Source organism: Ambystoma mexicanum, chromosome 7p (assembly GCF_040938575.1).
Source record: "Ambystoma mexicanum isolate Mex_15411 chromosome 7p, UKY_AmexF1_1, whole genome shotgun sequence".
In the NCBI taxonomy this organism is placed as follows: Eukaryota; Metazoa; Chordata; class Amphibia; order Caudata; family Ambystomatidae; genus Ambystoma; species Ambystoma mexicanum.
In genome coordinates, this window is record NC_090939.1 from 268,012,567 (window position 1) to 268,023,881 (window position 11,315).

The 11,315-nt window shown below is 48.4% G+C and overlaps 1 protein-coding gene across 1 annotated transcript in view; it reads right to left on the minus strand.

Annotated features, from left to right (window-relative positions):
• The window catches only part of MIS18A (MIS18 kinetochore protein A), a 211,211-nt gene extending 200,225 nt beyond the window's left edge, over nt 1-10,986 (minus strand). Inside the window, exon 1 of the mRNA XM_069636335.1 lies at nt 10,592-10,986. Within this exon, the coding sequence (XP_069492436.1) occupies nt 10,592-10,832 (241 nt within the window). The 5' untranslated portion in view covers nt 10,833-10,986. The remainder of the gene's footprint in view (nt 1-10,591) is intronic.
• Nucleotides 10,987-11,315: the final 329 nt, after the last annotated feature.

An 11,315-nucleotide genomic window follows, 5' to 3' on the forward strand; every position in this document is an offset into this window, starting at 1 on the left:
GGCTTGGAAAGTACTCACCGGGATGTAGGCCACCAAGGCGGACTTGCCATTCCCGATAACTGGATATACTACTTATTATCGCAAGCCCACTTCGCTTAATACTGGTTAGGGGCTGAGGGGGGCGGGGGAAGAGTCGCACCCACACGTGGAGGCAGAAAAAGGCTGCTATACTGTAGCTGCACTCAAAACAGCTCTGCACCTGGCAGGAAACAAAGCAGACGTGGGTATGAACACCATACAAGCGACACAGTATGCATGGGTGCAAATTAGAAAAAACGTACATGCAGACATATTTTCACCACAACTGCACATATGAAGAACATGAGGCTTAGAAGCCGCATATGGCACTGGGCTGAGGGAGAAGTGGCAGACTAAGGGGATCCAACAAAGAAACAGGTGTTAAATATAACAAGCTTGCTTCCATAGAGGAGACATTCCCTGGAGAACCTCAAGACCCCACGACAAGTCTGCAGTATTACAGGATATAAGCCACGCTCAAATGTTGAACCAACATCTGTTGCCCTGGATACGAATGTACTAGCACACATGGTTATAGCTGTCAAGCATTTCGGCTGGACTGCCCCTTGCGGGGTGGGACCAAACCCAATTTGCATATGGTCTTTCCCCTTTTGTAATAGCTTAGCAGGCGAAGAACGATGGTGTGGAGGGTTGCCCAGAGCAATGCCAGAGGTTAAATCATTCTAAACCTTCCAGCTATCACCCCTTTTGTTTTGCTATAGTCACCCCAAGTGGGACGGGTATGCCCAGTTGTGGGTCCCGTGGCTGCTGAGCCTAGAGACCCAAGCTACTCCTCATTGACGAGACCCAACGAGGCCGAAACTTGTTTGGAGATGCTTGTGGTCTCCTGCAGAAGGGATGTGACCAAGCAGTTCGCGCTAGACTTCCCCTTCTGCGGTGGGACCAAGACTGATTTTCATATAGTCTTTCCCCTTTTGTAATGGCTTGGCATGCAAAGAACGATGGTTTGCAGGGTTGCCCAGAATAATGGCAGAGGTTAAGCTTAATACTAAACCTTCCAGCAATCACCCGTTTTGTTTTTCTATAGCTGCAGCAGACAACGTAAGAATGATCCCACGCAATTATGCATACATACAAAACACCAGGAAATACCCAGAATGTGCAGCATTCTATAAGCGGAGAGCTAATCTAGATATAGCTCTAGACACAGACACGTAGGGAAAGATCTGTTCATATACCCGGAATAGAACACTGAATTCAAAATTATGCCAGACTCATTTTAAATTCATCCACACAACATATTTTCCACCAACTAAACTGCACCAGCTAGACCAGACCGTTGCTAAAGAGGCAGCTTTCATGCATCTAGCACAGCTATGTCTCCCGATACCAGATTACTGGGATAAAGTGGTAGCTGAATTACACATCATACCAGACCATGCTATTACTATGTCACTAATGGGATGCCTAGACTTACTGTGGAGTCCCGATTGCCAAGAGACAAGTGCAATACACAAAAGGGTGACGTCACAATAATGAAACAACAGCTACCCCCTACTGCTGCGCTCCAAATTGAAAACACAATCTGCAACTTTTCAGTTATATATATATACACGTTACATATGGGAGAAAACAGATGGGTAAGGCATGTCCAATTTAGAAATCGTGGGTGGTCACACTAACTGTAGATATAGAGGTTACCCCAAGAAAGGGAAAAAAAACTCCACCTGCTCACTGAAGCAAAGAGATATTTAATGTTGCAGTCTAGATGGATGTCAATGATCCTTTGTGGGCCAGCATTGTCAGTGAGGGGCGAGTGGGGACCGGAATTAAATAATCATAAAATGTACTTGAGGTAATGGGCAGGGTTTTCCAACCCTAAACATGTTGACAAATGTATGACCATTGTGGCGCCATACTGAATGTTGAAGTAGTTTGTTTTACTCTGTTGGAATAGCCACCTCTTTGTAAAGATGATCAACTTAATAAAAATAAAAAGCAGTAAAATAAAAGTAAAAATACAAAATTGCAAGATTTAATAACTGGCTATTGTCTGTTAAAGGCTAGTAGCAATGGGGGAAAAGTCAGCCACAAGTCGGTGTACTCGCGCCAGTTTTTCTCATTTGACCAAGTGAATAAGATTCTAGTGAAAAATACTATCTGGCAAGATTTTATGACTGATCTATATCACTTCTCTCGATCCTGATGAAGCTATTGGAATCTTTGGTTTGGCTGCTGCTCAGTCTTTTCTTGGAGGCTACTTCTTCAATTCCTCCCAGTCGGGTTTTCGTCCCGGAGGCGGTGGCAAGAGTGTGCTGGCCTCTGTCACAGACTATCCCGCTCGGCTGCGTGATCAGGGTGGCGCGGGGGCATTAATCTTGCTTGATCTCTCTGCCGCCTTTGATACGATCGACCATGCTGAAACGCCTCACAGGGCAGTTATCCCGTGGTTCAGATATTTTCTTTCTGGGCACTCGCAATCTCTCTCCCTGGCACCTTTTCATTCTGCCCCTATTGCTTTAACTTCTGGTGTTCCCCAAGGGTCAGCCATATCCTCAGTACTGTTCAACATCTTTATGCAGCCTCTTACCAAACATATCCACTACCACAGCTTTCAGCGTTATTCTTATGCGGACAACACTCAAACCTTAGCTCATCTGGACTACTTCTGAGGCAGCGGCCAGGCTTAGGGCTTGCCTGGAGGTTGTGGGAGCATGGATGCGCAATAACTGGTTGAAGGTAAATGGTGAGAAGACCGAGGTGCTGGGCCCCCTCTCTGCTTCTGCGTTATGGACCCCCCCTTGTTAGACCTTTTGTGATTGCTCCAAGGGTTAAATATCTGCTTCTCGATCGGCTGAGCCCCAGATCAGTGTAATTTGCCAAAGGGGCTACTATCATATGGCCATCCTGTGCAAGGCACTTACTTTTCTTCCCCCTCAGATTCAGGGACCTGTGGTTGCCTCATTAGTTGTGTCTTCCTTGGACTATTGCAATTCTTTGTTTTTAGCTCAGCCTGCTTATCTGATCCGGTGGATTCAGGTGCTTCAAAACTCTGCAGCTAGAGCTGCCACTTCTACGCCAAGGCACTCGCATATTTCTCCAGTTCTTCATAGCCTCCATTTGCTTCCCGTGGCTCAACATTCAGTTCAAGGCCCTCTCCCTGGTACTTTGTGCCATCCACGGTTTTGGAGCTGAATACCTTCAGGCAAAGTTTCACCCTTACGTGCCGGCCTGGATGCTTCGTTTTGCCAATGCTTGCTTGGTTCTGGTTCCTCGCTTCAACTCTGGTCATATTCGCGGCGAAGCTTTTTCTATTGCCGCAGCCCAACTTTGAAATTCTCTCCGTTCTGTACTAGGGCCACAGAGAATTACTTATTTATGTGTCTTCTTAAAACTCACCGGTTTGAACCTCCCTTTAGTGCCACTTTCTTGGAGTTAGCGCCCAGTTGCCCTTGGGTGTTTGTGCGATTTATAAATGAGTTTAACATAACATATATGCCACTAAAAGGTTGGTAGGGATTGGAAAGAACCAGTTAAATGCTAGATGTGCTTAAACCAGCTCTTTAACTTTCTTGCTCCTATACAATTAATTTGGCTGGGAAATAATGGCAACCTTTCTTAAAAATGGCAACAAACCATTCTATTATTGATATGCATTGGTTAAAGAAATCGCTTCTAAATTGTTTTCCTATGACTTTCGTTGGGAATGTTGACCCTTTAGGTGAGTGGAACCGCTGTAGCGATTTATGCGAAACCTGCAGCTAGATCTCAACTGCAAGTTGTTAGCCCGCCGAGCTATTACAAGGATTTACTGAGTTGCACAGCTTAAAATAAGGCTTTGAGGAATTTATTTACAGCCGCTTTAAAAACAAAGAACATTTCCACGAGGCCAGCGGGGGGGGGACACGTTCAGAGCGGTTGCCTGAATGCAGAGCTCTGCATCCAGACGGTCAAAAATTGAGTGAGCTCCATGTGCATAGTCTCGGGTTGCAGGCTTCAGGAGCTCCACAGGGTGACTAGGTCTGTGGTGACACTGCTCTTAAAGAGACGGGAGGAAGAGCAGCCATATGTGCAGTCGTGGATTGGGGGGGGGGGGCCGGGCCCCTCCTTGTGGCATGGCATGAATGCGCTTTTACCGCCTCCCATCCGGGGGGGCAGGGAGTGCACAGGCCCGGCTTCTCAGTGGTACCGAGGAACACCGGTGCTGCAGGACTCATGGAGAAGAGCAAGAACGGGGTCAGGCCACGGCTAGCGTGAGACACTTGGGGCTGGCTCAGAATTGCCCCTCAGAGTTGGTGGTAATTTTTTAGACCCTGCCTTGAGGTCACATCAGCATTGGTGTCCTGGCCCTGGCCTGTTGCAGTTGGTGGATGCAGTGGCCTGCCAAGTCAAGTTCCTTGTGCGTGGAAGCCCACAGGGAGGGGGGAGCTTTGGTGGAGGGTGTGCTGATGCAAAGTGTCCCCCTGCATTGGATTGCTAGTATGAGCCACTGGGCTTGCTGGGCTCCTGAAGTGGGTTGTCAAACAGGGCCCACGAAGATGATGTGGCCGAAGCAGGAGTAAAGCAACACTGTAGCAGAGCAGAGGGGTTAGAATCAGAGTGCCCCTGATCCGGAGCCGTCCCGCTGTGTGGAGGAGTTGGGGACACAGTAGGCCGGACCATAGGTGCTGAAGGATCCTGGGTGACCCCAGTTCGGGCACATGGAGGTGGTGCGCGAGGAGCTCCCTGTAGTCGAGGAGCCTGGACCCGTTAGTGAGGACGTGGTTGGTCACCGTACTGTGCCGTCCTCATGGCTCGTGGAGGTGGTCTGTGCCCTGGGGTCCGCAGCTCTGAGTGCAGGGCTGATCTTGTTGAGTGTGCCTGGCCTGATGGGACACAGAGCTGCCGTACGCCTTAGTGCCTTCCTGTGGGAAGGAATTGCTGGGGGATATTTTGGTGGGTCCTACTTCCCTCACTCTGATGGAGTGGAGGTCCTCCTGCAGAGATTCCAATTTGATGGCTCTCTTACGCCTCGGGTGGGGCCAGAGACAGGATTGGAGACAATGGCGCAGTCGGCTCTGGACCCGAGTTTCCACTAAACAGGACATTGCGGCTTTGCTTGAGGAGATAAGGTGTATCTGTGCCGATATTGGGATGTGTATAGACACTTTGGGCTAGAGAGTTGGTAAAATCGACAATAGACTACAAAAATTGGAAAATAATCAAGCCTCATTGGATACGATTGAGGTGCACATCAACATGCAGCTCTCTGAACTTAAGAGACAGGAATCGGAAAGGACACTCAGAATGGACGATTTTAACAATCATGAAAGGCGGAACATCCCGATTTTTTGGGATCCAGGACGAGGAGGGAGAAACAGGGAGATAGTGAAAAGGTTATTTATGAGGTGGATAAGCTTTTGTTTGGTGGGGACTCTACAGCCAAACCTACTATTGACAGTGTACACCAGGTGGGAGGAGGTGGTAGTGGCCCGAGGTCGGTGCTGGCACGCTTCCACTATTATGAAGAGAAAACAAGGATTCTAGACAAGGCCAGGAGGGAGGGGACGGTGTCTTTGGGGGACTCGGAGATAACTGTCTTTCAAGACCTGTTGGCCTTCACTCTGGCAAGGCAGCGTATGTGTCCCCCCCCAACCCGGTGGCTCAATGAGAAAGGGGTATGGTATCGCTGGGGGTTCCCATTCTCCCTCACCTTTGAATACGATAGCCATAAATATAAGATGATTATGTAGGACGACATTGAGAGAGTCATTGGTGAGCTGATGGGTCCTTCAGGGGAGCAGCCTCGAGAGAACGATGGACGCCAGGGGGGTGATGTGTTCCAAAAGGTTAATGGGGGCAGGCAGCATAGAGTGCCAGGAAGTTTAAAAAGTTAAATACTCCTCCAGGGGGCGAGTCCTGAAAATCTCAGGCCATTAGGGATTCTAGGTTAACTGTGAGTTAAAGTTGATGATCCATTGTACTAGCTTTAACTGGTTTATGCTGTTTGATATAATAGAGGAAGAAGTTCTTAGAAGGGGCACTATACTCGCTAGGCCTTAGATTTGGGCGTTTGAGAAAGAGAAGGACGGGGTGAATTTGGGACTCTCTGCTCTCATGTGTTAAGTTGATTGAATTGAGCTAGTTGCTCTCAATAACAGTGTAATGGTTAACATAATGTGGGGGTAAGAGCACTGTGGTGCAGCCTGGGAGCGGGGAGGGAGAAATGTCCAATTATAAGTTGTTCTAGATGGATATTGTGGAGACTGGTGTCTCTCCAGGGCTGCAGTGTTGAAGTGGTGCGAGGGGCAGAGAGAGAGAGGGCTCTTCAGAGTCTGAATGTAAGAAGTATGACCCGATGTACAGGCTTTTCCTCGGCCCTAAACCAGTGATGGTAACTTGCCGGGACTGGATGCCTGTGTGGAGGGATGGAGGTTGCTTTGAGTCGGAGCGGAGGTTGGGGGGGGATGGGGATTGTTGGTGTGGTGTTTGCAGTTTGTTATGTGTTTCAATTATAGGAGCTTGCGTAAAGTTCGCTTTTTTCTTTTTGGCTAAATGTCAGCTGCCCAGGTGTGACCATTATGGGGAAAGTAAAAGTTTTCGCTGGCTGATGTCAATGTTGATTTGGTGGTGGGAGTCGCAACATCTGGGGTTTAAACTCCCCCACAAAGCGGTCTCTAGTGCTCTGGGAATTCAAGAGAGCTGAACTCGACCTGCTTCTTTTACAAGAGACCAGGAGGGGTTTGCCAGAGCTGAAGTCCAGGTGTATTGGGGGGTGGAGAGGGTGTGTTTCAGGCTTCGGCCATGGCTAAGAAGAGAGGAGTGGCCATAGTTGTGGCTGCCACGCTGGGGCTGATGGTACGTTATGTGCTGCACAACCCGGAGGAGAGATACATCACAGTTAAGGGATCGCTGAGGGGCAGCCTAATCACTGTGTTGTCGGTCTACGGACCCAACGAGGGACAGATTTGGGCCACCCTCAAAGAGGAATTGAAACCGTCTGTTGAGGGGCAGCTGCAAATTTGGGCGACTTCAATATGGTCGTAGACCCACAGAGGGATAGGAAACGCCCAAAGGTGCGGGGGGGGTATCACAGGCCGAATGCTCTCAGGCCAAGAAGTTTCAGGGTATTAACACCAACCTGGGTCATGGACAGCCTTACGTTGAAACCAGAGGAGAGAGATCTCTTCAACCTGGGGGCATAGCGAGAGGAATTTCGTAGGTTTACCAAAGCCCTGTATAGGTCAGAGCTCTCTGTAGATAGCGGGCTGATGTCCCACTTCCTTGCCTCACTACAGATGCCGGGCTTATCTGACCTTACAGCAGACAGTATAGATGGCCCGATTAGGCCAGAGGAGGTGGCCGTCACGATCAAAGGAATAAAGTCAGGAACTACGCCAGGGATGACGGATTTTAAATCAAGTTTTATTAGTCGTTCCGGTCTTCTGGCCTCCCCCACACCCCCCACCTGGCCAAGGTTTTTAATGGGGTGCTGGAGGGAGAGGTTCTCCCAGCCTCAATGCTTAGCGCCATCATAGTGGTTATCCATAAGCAGGGGGAGGGACCCAGGAGAGTGTTCCTCATATACGCCTATATCGCTTCTGAACACGGATGTGAAGATATTGGTTAGACTCCTGGGACGAAGGCTTGAGGGATATCTCCCAACACTGATCCACGAGGACAAGGTTGGCTTTGTTCAGGGATGACAGAGATCGGATAACATCAGAAAACATCAGAAAAACCATCGGCCTGATCCATATGGCGCAGGGGGCGGACCATGATACTGCAGTGATCTAATTGGAATCGAAGAAGGCATCTGGCTGCGTTGAATGTCCATATATGATCCAAGTCCTGGTGAAGTTTTGGGTCGGGTCACATGGGCGGCGTTGGATAGCAGTCCTCTATGGCTCCCTGACAGCCTGGGTGCTAGTTAACTGAATTCTCACTGCCTCCTTCCCACTGACCAGGGGGACAAGGCAGTGAGAGCACTGCTGTATGCTATGTCCCTAGAGCCCTTAGTGATTACAGTCCATGCTAACCCGACAATCAAAAGGTATTCTTTGTGGTGAAACATCCTGCAAGTTGTCCTTATTTGCAGATATTTTGGCATACCTGTTCAGTCATTCGTTCCCGAACTTCTGTTTCTCATTGCGCCCTTTGGAAGGTTTTCAGGACTCGATGAACGTTCACAAATCCTGCATTATGCCTATCCGACTTGAGGGCTCCTGTTTGGAGAATAGGACTCAGTTTAAGAGGAGAGATGAAAGGAGGCCCATGGTACTTGGGGGTCCAACTTCCAAGAGATCTGAGCGTGCTGTTTTGCCTGAACTATAGCGCAATGCTGGTGACACTGAGGAAGGATTTGGCGAGATGGGCTCCCTGGGTGCTCTCGTGGTATGGGACGATGGTGACTGTTAAAATGAATGCTCTCCCTTGCCTGATCCATCTCTTTTCCAGCTTGCCCAGGCTGGTCCCCGAAGTGCATCTTTGGAAGCTGCAGTCCATGCTTGCCCACTTTGTTTGACAGATCCGCCTCCCCAGGATTAAACATGCAACGCTAACATTGTCTAGAGACTGGGGTGTGGGGGATTTGCTTATCCCGACTTCCAAACCTATTTTAAGGTGGCTCAGTTGAGGGTGCTGGTAGAACATTTAAGGGACGGTCTAGGCAATTACTGGACCTTCCTCGAAAATGTTGCAGCACACCCAAAAAAGGTTAGAGATTATCTGTGGGCTGGGCCCGGCCTGCCGGATTCCCTTAGCGTTGAGATCTCATCCCAGCCTGCAGGTTCTGTGGACGGTTTGGAAGGAATCCAAGACTAATTTCCATTTGTCCTCTTGGCCGTCAGTGCTTTTCTCAGCGTGGGGGCCTCCAGTGGACCTAATGAAGCAGGGTTTTCAACACTCCCAGATCTGGTCGGACCAGGGAGTGGAGCGGGTGGGACAGTTTTCGGATTGTACCTTCATAGCCTACGAAGCTTTATCCAATGTTGCATGACGGGACTCAATGTCCATCTTTAAATATTTAAGGTTAATAGGCTTGCTAACAGACAAGAAGTGGGAAAGTATTTGTCTAGAAACTTGACCCAACTCAAGCTGGTTTTGGCCTCGGCAGAGGGCCGGAAGGGTATCCTTTTACGGCTATATAGAACTACGATCACAGCCGAGCTGGGGAAATCGACAAGATTTCAAGCAACAGTGCGAGAATTGGCTACGGAAGGCGATTTTTAAAACTGCGTTCCATGGTAACCCGTTTACGTCCATAATAGAGCACACTTTTAGAGACCCAGTTAGGCTCCCTAGGGTGTTTCGGGCTCTTCCCCACTCTGCACCCGGGCCGGTTGACAGCAGGACACATGGTTTCACATGTGGTGGGATTGCCCGGTGTACAGCAGGCCACATGGTTTCACATGTGGTGGGATAGGCCAGTGATCCAGATTTATTGGTCACAGGTCCTAAGTTGGATGAAGACTGTTACTGGGATCCCCTAGCTCCAGATCCTCTTCAGAACTTACTGGGAGTCGCTCCGGCGTAGGGTGGGGAGGAGAGGTTTCCTAGAGTATGGGAATCAATGCTACGAGCGGTTAGGATTGTGCTCACACAATGGGAACAGAAACGTAGAGACATTTACACGATGGAGAAACTAGCAGTCATCGTGAAAGACAGAGTGGGAGTGTTTGAGGAGTGTGGTCCACTGACTGGTAAACAGGGTGCGAGTTAAGAGGCTGGGAGAAGGGACCCTCTGGAGGAGGGCAAGAAGGGAGTGTGGAGGTGATGTCACAGTGTCCGGTGGAGGGGAGTTTCCACCACCCAGCTCACAGAGCTACCTAAATGTATGAGTCACAGGTCTTAATGTATAGAGCTGGATCACACCTGGCCAAGATGTTACAGACAGCTGTATTATTTTGTGTCATACGTATTCTAATTTTGGTTGTTTACAGAAGCAAGCATCTCTTCCGGTTGGGAGGGAGCTTTCAGCTGTGTATGTTTTGCTACGAGTCATATTTGCTGTAACTGAAAGCTGTTTGAGAAAACGACAGTAAAAATGGAGTTTAAAATAAAAAAAAGAACATTTACAGATATTAAATGATCAGTGTCTTCTATTGATCTGTTAACCTCTAAAAGGATTGAACGTCATTGAATCAAAATTTGTCAAAACCAGCACAGCTTTTCATTCTTCGAGGTTTCAAAAGAGTCTGTTATATAAGTTTTACTATTATTTCCACCCTTGCATTCTTTAAGAATGCTTTTTAAAAAAAACGAAGAACCGTTAAAAAATGTACTGCAAGCATGATTTTTTTGCTCTCCCCCTTATTATAGTGTAGTTTTTAAAACTGTAAAAGGGGCGTGTCAACTGTCAAGGAGACGAAGCTTCTAAAAGTCCGTTTTTTTGCTTCAAAGGTGGCAACCCTATTAGGATGGTAACTTCGGTCTATGAACAACCTGCAAGTTCAGTTTTGGTATATGTTTTTGGACTGTGACCCAATCGAAGTTAGCGGTGAGCGATCGGAGGATGGTCGCACTTTGGCTTCTGGGAAGTGATTGGCGATTGTTCAAAGGACAGTGACAGCTTTGAAAGGGGGGCTAAATGTATCGCGCTGCTAGAGAAACTTCGAATAAGTCAGGAACCTGCCTTTCAGCATCACGGTCTGGTCCTCCACGTCGCTCTCCATCCAGCCGGTCGAGTCTCCGAGGACGCGCTTGCACTGGCTACAGAGGAAGACAAGAGGAGGCGGCTCGGGGGAATCTCGACAACTCTTTTCAGACACCGCTTCTGTTTGTACGTTGGTCTCCAATGCCAGTTTGGTCTCGTCCCCATTACAGATCAGCACCAACCGGGCAGAATCTCCCGCCGTATTGTTCAAACCCGCCATAACTTTTCTGGCTACCGCTACTGGAGAAGACAAGACAGCAGCCGTGTAATGTCTAGCCGCCTCCACCGCCACTCAAAAAAGTGAAATTAGGCAGCCATCTTAGAATGGTGATTGCTTTCATTTTTTGCCTAGGGCCTGGAGGTGGACTAACAATTGCGAACACCACTGTGCAGGTCCTTTTGAGGTGGACAACCTTCATGCATTTGTAGAAAAATCTCTAGACCCGTTGAAATCAAAGGCAATGTTCGATATTTTGCCGTTTATTGTATTATATTGGTTTGGGAAACTTGTCCCTCCTGAAATGCGTTCAGTACACACAAATACTGATTTTACTTTGATTTTAGAGCGGGACCTGTATCATACTGAAAAACATCTTCATGTTACTCGATGGGGGGCACTCCCTTTACAATATGTTTTTAAAATAATGTGTTATGTACCTGCGGTTTGTCCTTCTTTTATGCCTATGATCGTCACTGTGGCTCC